At 45.9% G+C, this 21,953-nt stretch overlaps 1 protein-coding gene across 6 annotated transcripts in view; it reads left to right on the forward strand.

Annotated features, from left to right (window-relative positions):
- The window catches only part of MAP4K3 (mitogen-activated protein kinase kinase kinase kinase 3), an 883,599-nt gene that overhangs the window by 775,906 nt on the left and 85,740 nt on the right, over positions 1 to 21,953 (forward strand). For all 6 annotated transcript variants that reach the window (XM_082251934.1, XM_082251933.1, XM_082251935.1 and 3 more), the window contains one exon: positions 10,213 to 10,273. In XM_082251934.1, the coding sequence (XP_082108060.1) occupies positions 10,213 to 10,273 (61 nt within the window). The remainder of the gene's footprint in view (positions 1 to 10,212; positions 10,274 to 21,953) is intronic.

Below are 21,953 nucleotides of genomic sequence, written 5' to 3' on the forward strand. Positions count from 1 at the left end.
TTGCAGCACTCTAGCCCTTTCCTTTGGTGTTTTAGAGCCATTTTAGTGCCTTAAAGTTCGGGTCCCCATTGACTTCAATGGGGTTCGGTGTCCGGGAAAAGTTCGGTAAAAGTCCGGGACACGGACCCGGACTTTTTTTTAAAGTTCGGCCGAACCCGTCGAACACGGACATCTAGGTGTCCGCTCAACCCTAGAAAAGAACGCTTCCCAATTTTTGTATGTCTATACAGCTCTATTGTATTTGAAAGTATATCCAGCTGGTATATCCAGACAATTCAGACAAATGTATTACCGGTATATTTGGAATATATTAAAAAGCACATAATATATAAGCAAAGTGCAGGATTTCCACTTCCCACAAGTTTATACAATTTAAAATATTCAAGAGTGCTTACCGCTAGTGTGTGCTGACAAAATAAGCAAATGTCCAACCAGTATCCTCAGCGAGGGGGATCAGGAACAATGGCACCGGTGAGAGTGGGATCAGCTGTGCATTGCGAGGCTGACTGCAAACAACCAGTCCATAATGGCCATCTGAAGCTCACGCGCGCGGCGCACATGCGCAAAGTGGAACGCATGATGGCGCGGCAATGTCACGCCCGTGCGTCCCAACGACACGGAAGTCCCCTATGATGCGTGGAATTTTTACCTTCTATGTGAATGTGGAATGCATTATCAATACAGAGTATGTAAGTATTTTAAGAAATACAATGTTAGAAACCATAGCATGTTGATGTTATACTTTTACTTACCGCTATATTTGTATTTATAGAGACTGTATGCACAGCATACCCCTGAGGAAGAAGTGATGTATGCTTTGAAATGCGTTGGGTAATCCTGTTGCTTACGTGCATTATCTGTGCATATTTGTATTGTTATTACCATTCATGCATTTCCTATGTAAATGTATCCTGAGCACATTCCTATGGTGAAAATCTTTTACTACCATAACCCCTCCCCCTTTTGTATAAATAAACTTTCATGATTTTAATACTTTAATACTGTATCACGAAGTGCCTATAAAGTCCCAACCCTTAGGGGAATTTCTTTTGTCTGTCACAATAAAGTGTGTACATATTCTTATTCATTATTTAATCATGTGCTGATAAAAAACAGGGCTTTTCTTTTCACATGGTTGCATAATTTAAGTTAATCTTCACACAATTTTTGCATAAACTCTGTATCAAAAAAAAATAACTTCAGAAATATGTAAATACAGTGAGGGAAAAAAATATTTGATCCCCTGCTGATTTTGTACGTTTGCCCACTGACAACGAAATGATCGGGGTTTTTTTAACAGTGAGAGAGAATGGCAACAAAAATATCCAGAAAAACGCATCTCAAAAAAGTTATAAATTGATTTGCATTTTAATAAGTGAAATAAGTATTTGATCCCCTATCAACAGGATTTTTTGCTCTCAGGTGTCTTCTATACAGGTAGCGAGCTGAGATTAGGATTACTCTCTTAAAGGGAGTGCTTCCAATCTCAGTTTATCTGTATAAAAGACACCTGTCCACAGAAACAATCAATCAATCAGATTCCAATCTCTCCGCCATGGCCAAGACCAAAGAGCTGTCTGAGGATAACCGGAACAAGATTGTAGACCTACACAAGGCTGAAATGGGCTACATGACCTTCGCCAAGCAGCTTGGTGAGAGGGTGACAACAGTTGGTGCAATTATTCACAAATAGAAGAAACACAAAATAACTGTTAATCTCCCTCGGTCTGGGTCTCCATGCAAAATCTCACCTCGTGCAGTTCCAATGATCATGAGAATGGTAAGGAATTAGACCAGAACTACACGGGACATTCTTGTCAAAGATCTCAAGGCAGCTGGGACCATAGTCCCCAAGAAAACAATTGGTAACGTACTAGACTGTGAAGGATTAGGATCCTGCAGCACCCACAAGGTCCCTCTGCTCAAGAAAGCACATGTACAGGCCCATCTGAAGTTTACTAGGGAACATCTGAATGATTCAAAGGAGAACTGGGTGAAACTGTTCAGATGAGACCAAAATCATGTTCTTTGGCATCAACTAAAATTGCCGTGTTTGGAGGAGGAGGAATGCTGCCTATGACCCCAAACACACAACCCCCACCGTCAAACATGGAAGAGGAAACATTATGTTTTGGGGGTGTCAGGACAACTTCACCACATCAAAGGGATGATGGACTGGACGACAAATCTTGGGTGAGAACCTCCTTCCCTCAGCCAGGGCATTGAAAATGGATCGTGGATGGGTCATCCAGCATGACAATGACCCAAAATACACGGCTAAGGCAGCAAGGGAGTGGCTCAGGAAGAAGCACATTAAGGTCCTGGATTGACTTAGCCAGTCTCAAGACCTTAATCCTATCGAAAATATGTGGAGGGAGCTGGAGGTTCGAGTTACCAAACATCAGCCTCGAAACCTTAATGCCTTGTAGAGGATCTGCGAAAAGGAGTAGGACAAAATCCTTCCTGAGATGCATGCAAACCTGGTGGCCAACTATAAGAAACGTCTGACCTCTGGGATTTCCAACAAGGGTTTTGCCACCAAGTACATGTTTTGTGAAGGGGTCAAATACTTATTTCACTCATTAAAATGCAAATCATTGATTTTATAACTTTTTTGAAATGCGTTTTCATGGATTTTTTTTTGTTGTTCTGTCTCTCGCTGTTTGTTTTATAAATCTTTATTAAGAAATTTTTGAACCAGAACAAGTGCATGAACATAAATACACAGCGAATATACCAGTGAAGATATCAACAGCATTATACAGTAGAATATTCACATGGTCAAGAGTGATACAGTTATTCTGGCAAATACGGAAACCCCATAGAAGTGGGGGTAGAGAGGAAAGAAAGAAAAGTGGTAGAAAATAGAAAAAAGGGGGGGTGGTGGGGGGGGGGCGGTTGATCCGTCTCCGAGATGATGAGCATTCTATTTCCTCAGTCTATAATCCAAAACGTGACAAATAACATCAATATCAATACAATGAGAGAGTCCGCACTCTCCCTAGGGGTTGGCTACAATATCAGGAGAATTATTTATCAAGGTAGCGTAGTCAGACGAATGTGTGAACACCAGCCAACAAGCCCAGATAGAATTAGCCTTAGCCGAGAGGTTGCGTAATGCATATGACATATCCTCTGTCTCTCGCTGTTAAAATAAACCTACAATTAAAATTATAGCCTGATCAATTCTTTGTCAGTGGGCAAACATACAAAATTTTCAGGGGATCAAATACTTTTTTTATATCATTCATTGACAGACGCAGCTCCATATAATTCTTTACCATTGGGTTATGCTGCCCCCTACAGGGGTAGAACACTAGGCAGGAAATAGCTTTATCACGCTTATGGGGCTGTCCCTGCAGGCATACACCCACACACTCTGCTATAGTCTTCAGTTTGTTTCTGCCTAGTTTAGGAGTAGGACCTAGTTCCCGGCTGGGACTTTGGTATTAGCTTGTCTTTTTTATTGTAAAGGGAAACTTTGTTAAACATTTTATTTTTTAGCTAGTTATGTTACTGAGAGAACTGCAATCAATAGTCTGCCTGGGTTTTGGACTGGATATGCTTGATCCTTAAGTTCTCCCAGCCCGGCCAGCGAGCATGTGCAGGTTATAGCCCAGCACTAGTCTTCGCCACAAAAGAGCCCCAATGGACGGGGGTTGGACCGCAAGTGAAACTCCTTGCCGGGACGCACACGACCTGGTTTGGCCTGAGTCGCAGCGTACCCCTTGGCCATCAGCACCCTCACCTCGAGTGAACAGGTAGTCTGTCCGGAGTGGCGCCCACCCGCTGTCGTTGGTATGGTGAGTAGTGTCCCCTCATAGCTCTTGTGGTCTCGGGGTGGACGTGGGCCCCTCCTTGGGATGGTCGGATCCCCGGGTTCCATTCCAGTCCTCCAGCCCCTCTAACAGTCATGGTGGTTTTTTGGTTCCGGGTGGATACTTCAAGGAGTTAATTGGTTTTCCAATGAATTAATGATTAGTTTTAGCTGTGGTGACCACTATATGGATCGCATTGAAAGCACAAGTTTTTCAGCAATGAATAAGCGAACCTGATTCGTGAAACGCTTCTGCTGTTTGAGGCATCTGTTCATTGTGCTGTCATGTTTTTGGAGAAATAAAGACTTTTTATCCGCTGACACTGGAGTGCTGTCAAACCATTTCCTATACAATCGCTACTTCCATGGTCCACAAAGTAGACATGCACCCAGCACAGATTGGATACTTATCTCTCACCTGGTGCGGCATCAACCCCTTTGTGATAGTGTAAGCTGTCTAAAGTGCCTGACTAAGCTGACCGGCGAATGCAGACGGATCGCCTCACACGGCTGGATCGGGCCAAAAATTGAGGCCGCGGCTTATGGCCTACTCGTGGCTGACAGAGCTGGCTGTCTGAGTGACTGACCAAGCTGTCTGAGTGACTGACCAAGCTTTCTGAGTGACTGAACAAGCTATCTGAGTGACTGACCAAGCTGTCCAGGTGACTGACCAGGCTGTCCAAGCTCCTAACTGAGCTGTCCGAACTGCTGATCAAGCTGATAGAGCTGACGACGGACCCGTGACCGGATCGGGCCCCAAATTTAGGCCGCGGCTTGGGGCCTACTCGAGGCTGGCTGACCGAGCTGCTGACCAGGCGGTTTAAGCTGCTGACCGGGGTGATAGAGCAGCAGAGGGGCATTCGCCCTCCCCCCCCCTCCTCAGAGTGGTGGATATATGGACTCCCTTGATCCGGGGGGCGCAATGGGGACGTTGTTTGAGGGTACTCTGCCTGCGCGTCTGCATCACGGCTGGCGCCCTCTTCCCCTCTATAGGGGGCTATGTCCTCTTATGTCATTTATGGTCTTTAGCCGGCGTCTCCTTGCAGGTCTGCGGTCGGCGACCTCCCCCTGCTTGTTATGCTCTCAGGGTGAGCTTAGCATATAGCTACTATTGGGTCTGCGTCTACGCACTTCGGGTGCTCTGCAGTGAGGATGATTCCTTTTTCACTGCACATGCTAGGGCGCTGGTGGATGCACTGATTGTATCGGTGCAGAAAATGTTAACATGGGGGGCGCCGGTCCCCTCAGGGCCCGCAGATCCCCTAAAGGCGGCAAAGGTACTCCCTTTTCCCACCTGCTCTGACAAAATTGTTGTGCATTAGTGGCGTTGTGCTAAATGCAATAATGGTAACTACACAGGGTGTGGCTAAAAAGCTGGTCTGCGGATCAGGCTTCTAAAAAGGCTCTACAGCTCTCCCCTTAATGGGGTACCGCCTATTTGGGTCTTTGTTGGAATCCGCTAAGGGTGAGTCGTAATAGACGGGGCCCTTATTTTTCAGCACACAGGCACGCAGGAGAAAGCACCTATGCCATTTAGGTAATCTGGGGGTTCCAAGAAGACGTGGTCAGGTAAGCTGAGAACAGGCCCCTCCAGATCTGGGGACAAATCTCTGTCTGCATGAAGGGACACCTTCACCCATATCTGGGGTGGGGGGATGTGTTTGTTTCCTGTCCAGAACCATGGACCTCCTTGATTCAGGACAAATGGGCCCACGAGCTGCTCTGATCGGGTTACAAGATCGACCGTCTGACAGATTCTTCCTGTCCAATGCTCCGCCTTTCTTCAGATCAGTTAAGGGATCTACGCGAGACGGTACAAGATCTGCTATCACAAAGGGTGGTTGTGCCGATTCCCTCTCTGGAATGCCTTCAAGGGTTTTATTCAAACCTATTGACTGTTCAAGGCTCTGAATCACTTTGTGCGGGTACAGAGGTTACGAATGGAGTCCATTCGCCTGGTAGTGGCACTCCTACACCAAGGGGACTTTTTGGCCTCTATCAATATCAAGTACACAAATTTGCACATCCCTATTTACGCTGGACACCAGCATTTTCTTTGCTTCACTGCAGGAGAGGAACATTATCAATTTGTGGCGTTACCCTTTGGTCTCGCCTCCGCCTCCAGGGTCTTCACCAACGTGTTGGCTCCGGTATTGGCATTACTATGACAGCGGGAGATTGCGTACTGCGGTGCCTGGATGATCTCCTCTTGAGAGCAGACTCGCATTCAGTCCAGTTGGGCGATTTGTCAATCACTGTATAGACTCTGCAAAAGTTTGGTTGGAACATCAATTTAAAAAAATCTGCTCTGGTCCCATATTCAAAGCTGGATTATCTGGGTCTGATTCTGAACTCAGTTTCAGTGAGGATGTTTCTTCCCCCAGGAGAGCTGCAAAAGTTGCAGAAGGCGATTCACCTGCTGTTCTCTAGCAACCTGTCCTCTCTGCGGACTTGCATGCAAGCCTTCGGTCTGATAGTGTCGACCTTCGAGGCAGTTCCGTTTGCTCAGTTCCACACGAGACGCTTACAAAGGGAAATTCTTGTCAAGTGGAACAAAGATCCAAAATCCTTGGATACTATGATTCGGTTGAGTCACAGCACAAGGAGTGATCTTCTGTGGTGGCTTCGCTCATTAGTCCTATGCCAGGGCAAATCCTTCCTTCCATTGTATTGGACCGTGGTAATCACGGATGCCAGCCTGTCCGGCTGGGGAGGAGTGCTTGAGATGTCTGTGTGTCCGGGGATCCTGGACCGTGAAGGAGTCCAGACTGCCGATCAATATTCTGGAACTCAGAGCTATAACGCTTAGCCTGAGTCACTGGACAAATCATCTGCAGGGTTGTCCAATTCGACTTCAGTCAGACAATGCCACGGCTGTGGCTTACGTCAATCATCAAGAGGGCACCAAGAGTGTCTTGGCGGCCCGAGAGGTGGCTCAGATTCTGAAATCGGCAGAAAATTGTGTTCCAGCCCTTTCCGCCGTGCATATCCCAGGAGTGGAGAACTGGTTACCTAAATCGTCAGATGTTGGATCAGGGCGAAGGGTCCCTGCACCCAGAGGTGTTTCACCTACCATGTTTCGGTGGGGGACACCCGACGTCAACCTGTTAGCCTCTTGACTCAACAAGAAGGTACAGAGGTTTGTAGCCAGGTCTTGGGATCCTCTGGCCGACGCCACAGACACTCTGATGACTCCTTGGGGTCAGTATCAGCTGATTTATGCATTTCCTCCACTGAAGCTCCTGCCAAGGATTCTGCGCAGAATAGAGGTGGAAGGGATTCTGGTCAATCTGGTGGCCCCAGACTGGCCTCGCCGGTCTTGGTACACAGATCTGGTAAGGTTGGTCGCCAGTGCTCTTTGGAGACTTCCTCTCAGGGAAGATCTGCTGTCTCAAGGGCTGATCTTCATCCTGCTTTACAGTTGCTGGCTTTAATGGCGTGGCTGTTAAAAGCCAGGTGTTGAAGGACAGGGGTTTTTCTGATTCCTACACTGTTGAAGGCTGGAAAATCTACCTCTAGGAAGATCTATCATCGTACGTGGAAATCGTACATCTCATGGGGTGAATCGCTGAAGGTGCATCCTCACTTTTTTTCGGTGGCTAGGATTTTGGCCTTTCTCCAAAGAGGGGTTGAACAGCGGTTGGCCTTGGGTACTGTCTGTTCTTTAAAAACCTCCCTTTGAGAACATTAGGGAGATTCCTCTGCTTACACTGTTACAGAAGGTAGCCTTTTTGGTGGCTATTACCAATCTGGATTGGCGGCGCTATCCTGCCGTTCACCTTATCAGGTGGTCCACAGAGATGAAGTGGTACTTTGGCTTAATCAGTCGTTTCTTCCTAAGGGATTGTCTACTTCTGCTGCGAATATATCCAGATGGATCAGGCAGACGGTGGTTCAGGCTTATTCACTTAAGGGTCAGGTTCCACCTTTCCCTGTGAAGGCGTATTCTACTGTGAAGGCAGCAACTTGTCCCCTTTGCACACTTTTACAAAATTCTATAAAGTAGATGTGTTGGCATCCTCGGATGCTTCTTTTGGCCGCAAGGATTGCAGGCTGCTGTTTGAAAGAGACTTGAGTCTCTTTGAGGGTGTTTGTTCCGGGCGAGCTCCAGTTGTTCCTGGTTGAGCTCTATATTCTCTGGTTGGCTACAGTTTTAGCCTTTTTGAGAATTACGTTCTTTTTCTGCGTTGTTTTCCCACCCCTCATTCAAATACTGCTTTGGGACATCCCAATGGTCAAGAATTATATGGAGCTGCGTCTGTCAATGAAGGATGGAGAAAACTGGATTTTTGACTTAACGTAAAATCCGTTTCTCTGAAGTTCATTGACAGACGCAGCACCCGCCCCTCTATCTTGAGTGGGTTGGGGTTTTTCCTCTAAACACTGCTTGTAACGAAACTGAAGCCTATAGCAGAGTGTGTGAGTGTATGCCTGCAGGGACTGCCCCATAGGTGTGGTAAAGCTTTTTCCTGCTTAGTGTTCTACTCCTGTGTACTCTATGTAGGAGGCAGCATAACCCAGTGGTCAAGAATTATATGGAGCTGCGTCTGTCAATGAACTTGAGAGAAAAGGATTTTACAGTAATTCGAAAATCCAGTTTTTCCCTCACTTTAGCTCTCCAAAACCTATTGCAAACATTGAAATATACTGTAAATTATTTGCCAAGAGTTTTTTGTGCAATCTCCAGCAGGTCATAAAGATGGCAGGCTAATGGCACACCATAGTGTTTTGTATGTGTTTTATATTAAAATAAGAGGAAATGCATCAAAATGTACAGTTTGATGTACCTCAATACGTGTTGCTGTGTAATGTGATGCATGTTTACAGTCAGTATAAAATGCATATATAATATTGCCATGCATCATCGTGCATTACCCTGTGCTGTATTGTACTTGGTATTGAATGTGAGCATGCATCATAACATGAGTCAAAATTCATTGACGTACATGAATGTGAATTTTCGCATGTGTTAACCTCTTTACCACTGCTCACTGTGCCTCTACTGCGGCACAGTGGCTCGTTATTGTCTGGCGACGTCACCAGACATTCCCCTTTCTCGGCGGCACGCTCCTGCTGTATTCAAACACAGCGGGAGTCGGGCCAGGGGAGGAGAGGCGGTGATCACCGCTGCTCTTCCCCGATCGTCGGGGATCGAGTGAGGAAATCCGCCCGCTTGTGTGAACAAAGCGGGCGGATCTCCTCTGTGATAGGCAGGGACAGATTACAGGATTTAGCATAGCTGAACCTGCGATCTGTGCCTGTGTCACACAGTCCCCTCCCCCCACACATGTCAGTAAGCACCAGGCATACATTTAACCCCTTGATCACCAATAAAGTTAACCTCTTCCCTGCCAGTGTCATTATTACAGTAACAGTGCATATTTTTAGCACTGATTACTGTAGTAATGTCACTGGTACCCCCAAAAGTGTCAAAAATGTCAGTTAGGGGTCCGATCTGTCCGTCGCAATGTCGCAGTCCCGCAAAAAAAATCGCAGATCGCCGCCATTACTAGTAAAAAAAAAAAAAAATAAACAAAAATGACAAATCTTTCCCATAGTTAGTAAACGCAATAACTTTTGCGCAAACCAGTCAAAATACACTTATTGTGATTTTTTTTTTACCAAAAATATGTAGCAGAAAACAAATTGGCCTAAAATGTTAAAACATTTTGATTTATACATTTTTTTGGGGAATGTTATATATCAGAATGTAAAAAATATTGTTTTTTTTTTCCTCAAAATTTTCGCTCTTTTTTTATTAATATCGCAAAAAATAAAAAGCGCAGAGGTGATCAAATACCACCAAAAGAAAGCTCTATTTGTGGGGGAAAAAGGACATAAATTTAATTTGGGTACAGTGTCGCAGGACCGCGCAATTGTCCATTAAAGTAACACAGTGCCGAATCGCAAAATATAGCCTGGTCAGGAATGGGGTAAAATCTTCCAGTCTTAAAGCGGTTAAAAATGCGCTCATTGAGAATTTTCGCTCTTTTTTTATTAATATCGCAAAAAATGAAAAGCGCAGAGGTGATCAAATACCACCAAAAGAAAGCTCTGTTTGTGTGAAAAAAAATACCTAAATTTCGTTTGGGTACAGCGTTGCATGACCGCGCAATTGTCAGTTAGTCACGCAGTGCCAAGTTGCAAAAAGTGGCCCAGACGTAAAGCAGGAAAATCCTCCGGTGGTAAAGTGGTTAAAATGCGTTTTGATTTGTTTCTCAAATTTTTATGTAAATCTAGCTGATTTTAGTGTCTTTTTTTTGGAGATTACCCTGTTATCACAAGCAAGCTTGCTCCGGTTTTGATAATAAAATCCTGTTGCATTTAAAGGTTCTAGGCCTATTCACAGAGTAGATTAGGTTGGATCATCTCTGAATCTTTGTTTTATATTTCAGCTTTTCCCAAGAAGATGTACATGGATGTATGTAATGAACAACTGTCTTCTCTCTATATCTGGTATGTTTTTTACATAGTATTATGTAAAAAGTGGTGTCTTTAGTGTTATTTTTAAACTTTTACCTATATCAATATTTTTATGTAATGTTTAAAAAAAATATGAAGTCGTTTATTGGAAAGGTATTGTATATACAGAAGAGAAGAGGTTAAACCTTGCTAGAGGAGGTGCAATTTGATTTATAAGAAAAGCTCTACACTCCTTTGTTTACCCTTGAGAAAGATTGTCTTCACAATCTAAATATGTCTGAAGTGACACTATGTGAGTGCTCCTTGCAATCACAATCGCTTGTTATTACCTACGTTATCTGTCAGGGCTGGGGCTCCAGCAACTTTACCCTTTTTGCCTTTGGTTTGTAATGTGCAGGACAACTGCTAAGAAGGACTTACCTGTCTTTAATCTATCTCTATCATTAACCATTTCATGTTTTCAAAGCCCTAAAGCAAAAGTTTGAGGTATATATCAAAAAAACAAAACAAAACAAAAAAAAAAAACCTTCATACTCTCCTCCATGCTGCACCATCGGTTTAATTCTGCAGCTGTCCAACATCAGCTCTAAGACTAAGGACCAAGTGACCACATGACTGCTGATCACTCAGTTCTTGGTCTGCTTGGAGCAGAGAGCAGTGACGATCAGTCACCACTCTCCACTCTGACCTTCCAGCATTCATTAGAGCAACGGGCTGGAGAGTGGGTGGCACAGTTGGCTTTGGCTCTAAGCTGAGCACATTCAGTGTGTTCATTTAATTTAACCTTTAAGTTATCCAGAGATGTTAAAATAATTGCTTCTTTCTTTAAAAAAATGGAATTGATATAACTAGGGACTGTTATTTGCAATTGTTTTCTTATTTTTATGTGTGTGTGTGTATATACACATACACAGTGGCGTAGCATGGGGGGTGCTGAGGTGGCCAGCCGCACCGGGCGCAAAATCTGGGGGGGGGGGGCGCATCCCATGGCCGCGCCAGTGTTACTTAAACAGTCATAAAAAAAATGTCCCTGGCCGGCCCGACATGCTCCTGAGGCGCCTTAGATTTAAAAATAGCGCCAACATGTGACCGCGTATGCGCCGCCGCTGCTCGGGAAAGGCCGTACACGTTCGGCTTTTCCTGGGAATAGCCAAACGTTTACGAGCTTTCCCGAGCGGCGGCACATGCTTAATGACGTGTTGGCGCCGGGCGGCGCCTCAGGAACAGGTAAGTGAGACCAGACCTCATTACACCAGACCTCCCTCCCACTTTATAAGTCATCTGATGGCTGTAGAATAACACACCCATTGGGGGAAAGCTGTACTTACTTTACCCCCAGCTTCTGCACTGGACAGGCTTACACCACAAGTCTTCCAGCAAGATCCTGGGAAACGCTGAGCCCAAATCTTGGCAGACCATGCATGTTCTCGTGAGTGTAATTCCCAGGGCTTAGACAAGGTTTGTGATGTCACACTCAGTTTGGCACTGTTTAAAAGTCATGAATGATACAAATCTTTAAAAATGTTTCACACTACATCCTAATCTTACCTGCCATTATGCGGGCTTCTGGCATACTACAAGAGATGCAGTGCTGCTGGGATGATACACCTGCACCATGCCCGCAGCACCACATCTCCTGTAGTATGCCTGCAGCCCCGCATTCTCTTGTACTATGCCCGCAGCCTTGCATTCTCTTGTACTATGCCCGCAGCCCTGCATTCTCTTGTACTGTGCCCGTAGCCCTGCATTCTCTTGTACTATGCACGCAGCCCTGCATTATCTTGTACTATGCACGCAGTCCTGCATTCTCTTGTACTATGCCCGCAGCCCTGCATTCTCTTGTACTATTCCCACAGCCCTGCATTCTCCTGTACCATGCCCTCAGCCCTGCATTCTCCTGTACCATGTCCGCAGCCCTGCATTCTCCTGTACCATTACCATGCCCACAGCCCTGCATTCTCTTGTACTATGCCCGCAACCTTGCATTCTCCTGTACCATGTCCGCTGCCCTTCATTCTCTTGTACTATGCCTGCAGCCCTGCATTCTCTTGTACTATGCCCGCAGACCTGCATTCTCCTTTACCTTGTCCGCAGCCCTGCATTCCCCTGTACCATGTCCGCAGCCCTGCATTCCCCTGTACCATGTCCGCAGCCCTGCATTCCCCTGTACCATGTCCGCAGCCCTGCATTACCCTGTACCATGTCCGCAGCCCTGCATTACCCTGTACCATGTCCGCAGCCCTGCATTACCCTGTACCATGTCCGCAGCCCTGCATTACCCTGTACCATGTCCGCAGCCCTGCATTACCCTGTACCATGTCCGCAGCCCTGCATTCTCCTGTACCAATTCCGCAGCCCTGCATTCTCCTGTACCATTACCATGCCCACAGCCCTGCATTCTCCTGTACCATGTCCGCAGCCCTGCATTCTCTTGTACTATGCCCGCAGCCCTGCATTCTCCTGTACCATGTCCGCAGCCCTGCATTCTCTTATACTATGCCTGCAGCCTTGCATTCTCCTGTACCATGTCCGCAGCCCTGCATTCTCTTATACTATGCCCGCAGCCCTGCATTCTCTTGTACTATGCCCGCAGACCTGCATTCTCCTGTACCATTACCATGCCCACAGCCCTGCATTCTCCTGTACCATGTCCGCAGCCCTGCATTCTCTTGTACTATGCCCGCAGCCCTGCATTCTCCTGTAAGATGTCCGCAGCCCCGCATTCTCTTATACTATGCCCGCAGCCTTGCATTCTCCTGTACCATGTCCGCTGCCCTGCATTCTCTTGTACTATGCCCGCAGCCCTGCATTCTCTTGTACTATGCCCACAGCCCTGCATTCTCTTGTACTATGCCCGCAGACCTGCATTCTCCTGTACCATTACCATGCCCACAGCCCTGCATTCTCCTGTACCATGTCCGCAGCCCTGCATTCTCTTGTACTATGCCCGCAGCCCTGCATTCTCCTGTACGATGTCCGCAGCCCCGCATTCTCTTATACTATGCCCGCAGCCTTGCATTCTCCTGTACCATGTCCGCAGCCCTGCATTCTCTTGTACTATGCCCGCAGCCCTGCATTCTCTTGTACTATGCCCGCAGACCTGCATTCTCCTGTACCATGCCCGCAGCCCTGCATTCTCCTGTACCATTACCGTGCCCACAGCCCTGCATTCTCCTGTACCATTACCATGCCCACAGCCCTGCATTCTCCTGTACCATGTCCGCAGCCCTGCATTCTCTTGTACTATGCCCGCAGCCCTGCATTCTCCTGTACGATGTCCGCAGCCCCGCATTCTCTTATACTATGCCCGCAGCCTTGCATTCTCCTGTACCATGTCCGCAGCCCTGCATTCTCTTGTACTATGCCCGCAGCCCTGCATTCTCTTGTACTATGCCCGCAGACCTGCATTCTCCTGTACCATTACCATGCCCACAGCCCTGCATTCTCCTGTACCATGTCCGAAGCCCTGCATTCTCTTGTACTATGCCTGCAGCCCTGCATTCTCCTGTACGATGTCCGCAGCCCCGCATTCTCTTATACTATGCCCGCAGCCTTGCATTCTGCTGTACCATGTCCGCAGCCCTGCATTCTCTTGTACTATGCCCGCAGCCCTGCATTCTCTTGTACTATGCCCGCAGCCCTGCATTCTCTTGTACTATGCCCGCAGACCTGCATTCTCCTGTACCATGCCCGCAGCCCTGCATACTCTTGTACTATGCCCGCAGCCCTGCATTCTCCTGTACGATGTCCGCAGCCCCGCATTCTCTTATACTATGCCCGCAGCCTTGCATTCTCCTGTACCATGTCCGCAGCCCTGCATTCTCTTGTACTATGCCCGCAGCCCTGCATTCTCTTGTACTATGCCCGCAGACCTGCATTCTCCTGTACCATTACCATGCCCACAGCCCTGCATTCTCCTGTACCATGTCCGAAGCCCTGCATTCTCTTGTACTATGCCCGCAGCCCTGCATTCTCCTGTACGATGTCCGCAGCCCCGCATTCTCTTATACTATGCCCGCAGCCTTGCATTCTGCTGTACCATGTCCGCAGCCCTGCATTCTCTTGTACTATGCCCGCAGCCCTGCATTCTCTTGTACTATGCCCGCAGCCCTGCATTCTCTTGTACTATGCCCGCAGACCTGCATTCTCCTGTACCATGCCCGCAGCCCTGCATACTCTTGTACTATGCCCGCAGACCTGCATTCTCCTGTACCATGCCCGCAGCCCTGCATTCTCCTGTACCATGTCCGCAGCCCGCAGTGGGGGGGTCAGTGTAGGTGTCCGTGTAGGTGTCAATGAAGGGGGGTCAGTGTAGGGGTCAATGTGGGGGGGGGGTCAATGTAGGTGTCAATGTAGGGGGGTCAATGTAGGTGTCAATGTGGGGGGGAGGTCAGTGTAGGTGTCAGTGGAGGGGTCAATGTAGGGGGGTCGGTGTAAGGGTTCAGTGAAGGGGGGTCAGTTTAGGTGTCAGTGTAGGGGGGGTCAATGTAGAGGTGTCAGTGAAGGGGGGGTCAGTGTAGGGGGAATCAGTGTAGGGGGGCCAGTCTAGGGGTCAGTGAAGGGAGGTCAGTAAAGGAGGGGCAGGGAAAAAGGGTCAGTGAAGGGGGGGCCAGTGTATGGGTCAGTGTAGGGGGGGTGATTATGGGGGTCAGTAAGGGGGGCCAGTGTAGGTGTCACTGTAGGGGGGGTCAGTGAAGGGGGGCCAGTGTAGGTGTCACTGTAGGGGGTCAGTGTAGGCTTCAGTGAAGGGGTCAGTGTAGGGGGATCAGTCTAGGGGGGTCAGTGAAGGGGGGCCAGTGTAGGTGTCACTGTAGGGGGGTCAGTGTAGGGGTGTAAGTGTAGAGGTCAGTGAACGTGTCAGGTAGGTCAGTGTAGGAATCAGGAATGTCAGTGTAGGGGTCAGTGTGGTAATAAGGTGGATCATCATATTGATCTTACTTTGTGGACTTTTTTCACCAGATATTTATTACGGACTATATTAATCTCTTGTCTTATTTTAAAACTTTTATTTATTTATCCCACCAATTATTTACACCATCACCTTGAATTTTTATGAGATTTTATATAATATTTACTTTGCACCACTCACTACATTTATTTATTTTCTAATTATATTCTCTCACCCGGATATCCATATCCACTACTTATTGGGTAATCTTTTTAGAGGAATAACCTCTAGTGAGTGGTATACACCACTCAGCACCTGTATACTTGAATATTAAGAACATCACTTGGATATCCCTTAATTCTTTGTCATACAACACTGGCACTGCCACCTAGTGGTTGTATTATTTATTGCACGAGTCACTTTAATTTTTTACCTTTATAATATTCACTTGATTATTACATGAATTGTTTGCACCTATTTACTGTTTACAGTTTTTCAAAGCTATATATTTTTTTTTATCTATTTTTCATCAATTATTTATCAGTGTCAATTGTTTACCATTAATTATCTGTGACATATTTGTGGCTTATTATTGGAAACATTTGGTGTTTATAAGGACCATTATTTCTCTCACGTATTTGTACCATTGATTGGGCTAACATACATTATAACCAGGCAGGACCCCCAGAGGGGTGAGTTGAAGGTTTGAAAGGATGCGAGCTTGTATAAATGTTTAAAAGATTTTTATTTTGGAACAACAATGCGTTTCAGGGGCTCAGCACTCCCCCTTCATCAGGGCTAAATACAGGATGATGCAGGCACTTGGATTGGAAAGGCTTTCCAATCCAAGTGCCTGCATCATCCTGTTTTTAGTCCTGACGAAGGGGGAGTGCTGAGCCCCTGAAACACGTTGGCTATTCCAAAATGAAATACAATACTGACCAAATATTGCTTAAAGTGGTTGTAAAGGCTGAAGGATTTTTTACCTTCATACATAGCATAAAGGTAAAAAACCTTTAGTGTGCAGCTCCCCCTCTCAGCCCCCCTAATACTTAACTTAGCCTGATTTCGATCCAGCGATGTGCACGAGACCTGAGGCCATTGGCTCCTGCTACTGTCATTCACACCCAGTGAGGAAGGGCTGAGCCACACCCTTTGTCTTATGGATGCAGAAAGCCGGGTCGGCATCGAGCACGCATGAATGCACCCACAGCCCAGAGCGATGGCGTGGAACCCAAGAAGGGGAGCCACGGTGCTGCTCTGTACAAAACCACTGCACAGAGCAGGTAAGTATGAGATGTTTGTTATTTTTATTATTTATTTTTTTTCTGTTTCAGTTGTTTTATTAGCATGTTTTCCCGTACAAAAATACTGTAAAATATAGAGCATTGAACAATCCCCGAGTGCCCTATTAAAAGAAAGTAATGGTACATTGGTGTAGAAACATCAACAGATAGATTCAGAAGAAGGTTGCATTTACACAGAGGTCGAGGGTGTATCATTAATTGTCTAGTGCGTTTCTCAACTCTGGTCCTCAGGGCACAATAACAGGCCAGGTTTGCAAGAAAACTGAAATGCATCACAGGTGATATCATTATCTGCTCACTGATTGCATTGCAGTATTCTAGTCTGCATCTCCCCAAGGTAATACCTAAAATCTGGCCTGTTAGTGTGCCCTGAGGACCGGAGTTGAGAAACACTGGTCTAGTGCACTATAATGAACCAGTTAAGGATGCGTTTTGTAGAAACATGAATATGACCTAAACCTGTTAATCTAGTCAACAACAGCAGATGTCTGCATAACCATAGTTTTAAGGTTTCTATGTGGAGCATAAGAGCTCTAGACTTTGAGTTCAAAGTTGGTTCGGACCGACCCGACCAGTCACAGGCCTCCCTAATTGAAGAGCCCACATCCGGCGAGCCTGGCCCTCAACAAATATCAAACCCTTCCAAGTATTGTAGAGAACCCAGCAATAGGGTAATAAAATCCCAATATAACCTTTATACCTCAAAATAAATGAGAGGAAGCATGAGGGATACAATACCGAACAGGTATGTATCAGAAAGGTAGTAGGAAGGGATAGGGAAAGAAGGTAGGGGGGTGTCTTCATCCGGGTGATTCGTACGACAACACGTAATGTGTTTAGGCTTGTTCTTTTGGAACCTGTAGATTTTCGAGCCAAGGGGACCATACTTTGTCGAAAATGTTTTGTTTGTCCCATAAGATGCTCACAATTCTTTTATTCAGCATAATCCAAGTGAGTTTACGTTTCACTAGCGTGTCTATGACCGGACTTTTCCACGCTGTTGCTATAGCGATTTTGGCTGACAAAAACATGTAATAAATTAAGATTTGAGTGTGTCTCGGAATGTTTTTTGATAGGTTTATTTAGTAGGGCGATTCTCACATCCTTAGTGATATTGACCTGTGTAATTGTGAAGATAAAAGAATGGATCCTAATCCAGAATCGGCGAACCGTGGGGCACGTCCACTACATATGCAACGGTGTACCTATCTGTCCACAGCCCCTGAAGCAGCGAGCCGAAGTGTCCAGGAAACATCTTGGCCAGGCGTTCAGGCACTATATACCATCGTGCCTGTACTTTTGTATCCTGCTTCCACTAAGGCAACATTGAGATGGCCTCTGTGGATTCTTGCGCTCCATTTGCGCCAGTCCTCCCCCTTTAGGGGCAATAGACAGATCCCATGCCCACTGGTAAGATAGTTTAGAGACAGGGTTCACCTGTACTTTATATAGCATGTATACACCCCTCTTACATGCATCTATTTTTGAACATCGTTGAACTGCCATATCCGTGTTTTCCTTTTGTAGAGATTTAGAAACTGGTAAGTTTGTTCTCTGTTGGGGGCATCTCCAGGCTACCTGTGTAATAGGATGGGGAGCGTATGCCCCTATGATCAAGGAAGTCGCCTATGCGATATAGTCACTTGTTCAACCACCAACTAAATCTATCGGGTTGCATAGCTGGTGGAAACATGGGATTTCTGAAAAGTGGACCAACAGGGATGTGCGCGGAACGTAAAGGCCATTTTCTGCAACTCATATCCCATAATTGTAATGAATGGGAAAGTGTAGGGCAGAGGATAGCCCTACGGTATTCCCTTGGGATCCACAGGATTAAATCCATGAGGAGTGAGGAGCATGCTTGGGCCTCTATGGAAACCCAGTCTCTACGATAATGTTGGCTATGGAGTTGGCTTAATTGGGCAAGTTGTGCGTATTTCCTAAAATCTGGCACACCTAGTCCACCGGAGTTCTTAGGAGCGTACATCGTGGCACAAGCTACTCTAGAACCTTTGGGGCCCCATATATTTTGGAAAATTTTTAAATGAAACTGTCGCATGGTATGAATAGAAGCCTGGATAGGCAAGGTGTGAAAGTTAGGGGCTCTTTCACACACTGTGTCCGTCAAACGGACTCCGCTTTTCTCAGCGGGGGATCGATCCGTAGATCCCCCGCTGAGCAGAAGGATGACAGCTGTGTCTCCGCGCTGTGTGCGGAGACACAGCTGTCAGTTCCCCATGCATCTCAATGGGGGAAATCGGATGGGAACGGACTGTCGGTCCGTTCTCATCCGATCCGCTGGATGGATGGAAAATAGGGTTTGTCTGCAAATGATGAACATTTATGATTTCTACTTCAACTCACTACTCCCTGAATATCTGGATTGTGGCGTATTGCAATTGAGAGAGTTTCAATAGCTATAACAAATAAGATGGGGGATAGCGGACATCCCTTTCGAGTACCTTTAAAGGATTTGTATTGGTCCGACCTGTGTCCTCGCATGATTATCTGGGTAGTAGGCGAACTGTATAGTGAGTGAAGCAAGGCCAAAATTTAGGACCAAAATTCCATCTCATTAATACTCGGAAAAGGAAGGACCATGATAGGGAATCAAAAGCTTTGTGAATGTCTAAAGACAGCAGCATTCCAGTCCTATTGGTCCCGCCATCCCAAGAAGAATGCAGTATGGACACCAGGTCAATTGCTTTGCGGACCTGGTCAGCTGCCTGCCTATGAAGCAGAAAGCCCATCTGATCCAAATGTATATAGTCTGCAATGAACGTCGATAAGCAGTTTGTAAGAATTTTGGTAACAGTTTCAGGTTGGTGCTGATTAGAGAAATGGGTCGATAGTTAGCTACATCACTATGATCTTTATGTGGCTTAAGAATAAGGGTAATAAATGCTCTGTTGAAGTTAGCATCCAGTGAGTTGCCTTGTTGGATGGTTTTAAAAAATTGTAATAAGGTAGGGGCCAGTAAGGGAGCAAATTTTTTGTAGTAGAGGGTTGTCAATCCGTCTGGTCCAGTTGTTTTGCCCAAAGGGGCTTGTTTAATGGCGATCAACACCTCCTCCACTGTGATATCTCTATCTAGGATATCCCTGTGTTCGTCAGTGAGGGTCGGGATAGGAAGCTGGTCGACAAATGAGTTGAACTCCAATTGGACAGTCGCCCTTGTCGCTATATAATTTTTTGTAATATGCCTGGAATGCAGCACCAATTTGGGGTTTTGGGTATAGGTACTGTCAGGTTTTCAACGTTTTGGAATATGAGGCATTTTTCGGTATTATGTTCTCTCCAAATGTCCACCAGGTCACTGTCACGCAACCGCTTCGCAATTTTAGTGCCCAGACGAGTGTGCTTCTAAGATTTGGGATCCCAGGGGCCGTGTTTTATCTAAGGATGAGCCCAAAGTAATATTGGAGTCTCCCCCCAATATTTTCATATCCTCAAAGAGGAGGGACAGTTGTTGGTGTAGGTTTTGGAAAAAGGGGAGCTGATCTTTGTTCGGAGCGTAATAAATAAGTAATGCTACTAAGCTGCCCTCTAGATCTCCCTTGACCAGAAGATACCATCCTTCAGTGATTGTCTGTAAGGGAGAGAAAGCCAAGTTCCTTGCCACACAGATAGCCACTCCCCTTTTCTTGTCCGATGCATTACCTAAGAAAAAGGTTTGGGTAGTGTATGTGAAGGAATTTAGGCCTATAGGAAGATAAAAATTGTGTTTCCTGTAGAAACACTATCTCAGCTATCCGAGTGGTAATAGTTAAAGGCTTTACGCTGTTTAACTGGTAAATTTAGGCCCTGTACAATGTGAGTTATGAGCTTAGTAGGTCTTTGTGTGTACATTAGCCATGGTGTGGTTCGGGACAAGGATCGCTTACCTTACCTCTCAAAATCATGTTAATAGTGCGTGATCATGGAATTTGAGTGTTGTTGACATCCGGACAGTGCACCAAGGGACGAGTGCTTGATGTTATAGGCCATAAATCTAACCTCATTATACCCGAACTCTTAGTAATACAAAACTATATAGGTATGTTGGCATAGTCTACCATAAACTTTGATGAAAGAGTTAGGAAAAAGGTGCATACAAACTAAAATCTGAAATAAAAAACTTAAAAACAAACGTTCAGTAGTCATGTAGAAACCCAGGATGTAAGTAGAGAACCACAGAGGAGCTTCTCTGAAAAAAATGAGTCTAAGATGTTGATTCAACAGTTTTTCATGGTGGTCTAGATTGGTGGCATGTGTGACTTCTGGTGTTTTTGGGGGATTGCCACAGTGGTGAGACTGGACGGCCTCTGTCATTCCTGCCACGGCCAGAGGAGAGGAAGTATTTTAGCCTGGCGATGGGGGAGGTGAAGTGGAGATGAGTCCTAGATGTTTGAGTAGAGCTTCTCCATCCGATAAGTTGGAAAACTAGTAGGATTTGCCCTTGTAAGGAAATGTGAGGCGAAATGACCATCGATAACGAATGCCCTTTTGTTGTAGGGGTTGATGCAGTGGTTTAAAGGGTCGATGCTTTGGAACAGCTGCAGGTGAAAAGTCATCAAATATTTGAACTTCATGGCCAAGTAGGTGGATTGAGGGTAGCTCTCTGGCCTTTTGCGTGACGCTTTCCTTCACTATGTAGTAATGGGGCTTTACTATAATGTCCCTGGGAGGTCCATCAGGACGTAGGGCAGTAAGGGCTCTATGAGCATGATTCAGATCCTCTGTAATTCTTTTGCCTGCTCTAGTTAGTAATGCAGAAAATCTTTCCAGGATTATAGGGTCTCCTGAATAGGCAGGCTGGTAGGCTATGGGCTGGGGACTGATGAGTTCCTGGGAGGCCTGTAGGCTAGTCTGGCTAGTGATAATGTCTCCCATGGCCCTGTCTAGGGAAGAGGCAGATGAAAATGGGGACTCACATGTCGAAACAGAGTTATGTCTAGAACTGTGTATATGATCCTGTACTGTTGATCTGGACTCCAATGTATGCCTTTTCCTCTCCTAATAAACATTGAATTTACAAAAAAAAAAAAAAATGGGGACTCACCGCCGGATAGATTAGCATCCCTTGAGGGAGGGTAGGAAGGAGTTCTGGCATGACAGAGCAGTCCTCCATGCCTGGAGAGTGACCTGGGGGCTGTAGTCCTTCAGGAGAGTCAGGCTGGTGCAAGGCCTTGTGTGCCGCCGGCGCCGCCATATTGGAGGATCTGGGCGGCTACTGTACAAAGTGCTGTGCTGCTCCCGGGGTGTTTTTTGTATAGAATGCCTTAAAATTAAAAAACCTTCTGCCTTTAGAATCCCTTTAATATTTCTTTACACACATTTTTATTATAATATGCTGTAATATACTGGAATGTACAAAATAAAAACATATGAAGCCCATTAGCAAAAACTACTAATGAAAAGAAGAAAGTTCAGTTTCCGCACTCTTGGCATTCTTTTTATAAAGTCGCTTTCCCTTAGATCTATTTTTCTGTTGCCCAAAAATGCCCCCTTTTATCTTGCATTATTGAGCTTTCCTAAA

Source organism: Pelophylax lessonae (genome assembly GCF_965119305.1).
Source record: "Pelophylax lessonae genome assembly, chromosome: 3".
In the NCBI taxonomy this organism is placed as follows: domain Eukaryota; kingdom Metazoa; phylum Chordata; class Amphibia; order Anura; family Ranidae; genus Pelophylax; species Pelophylax lessonae.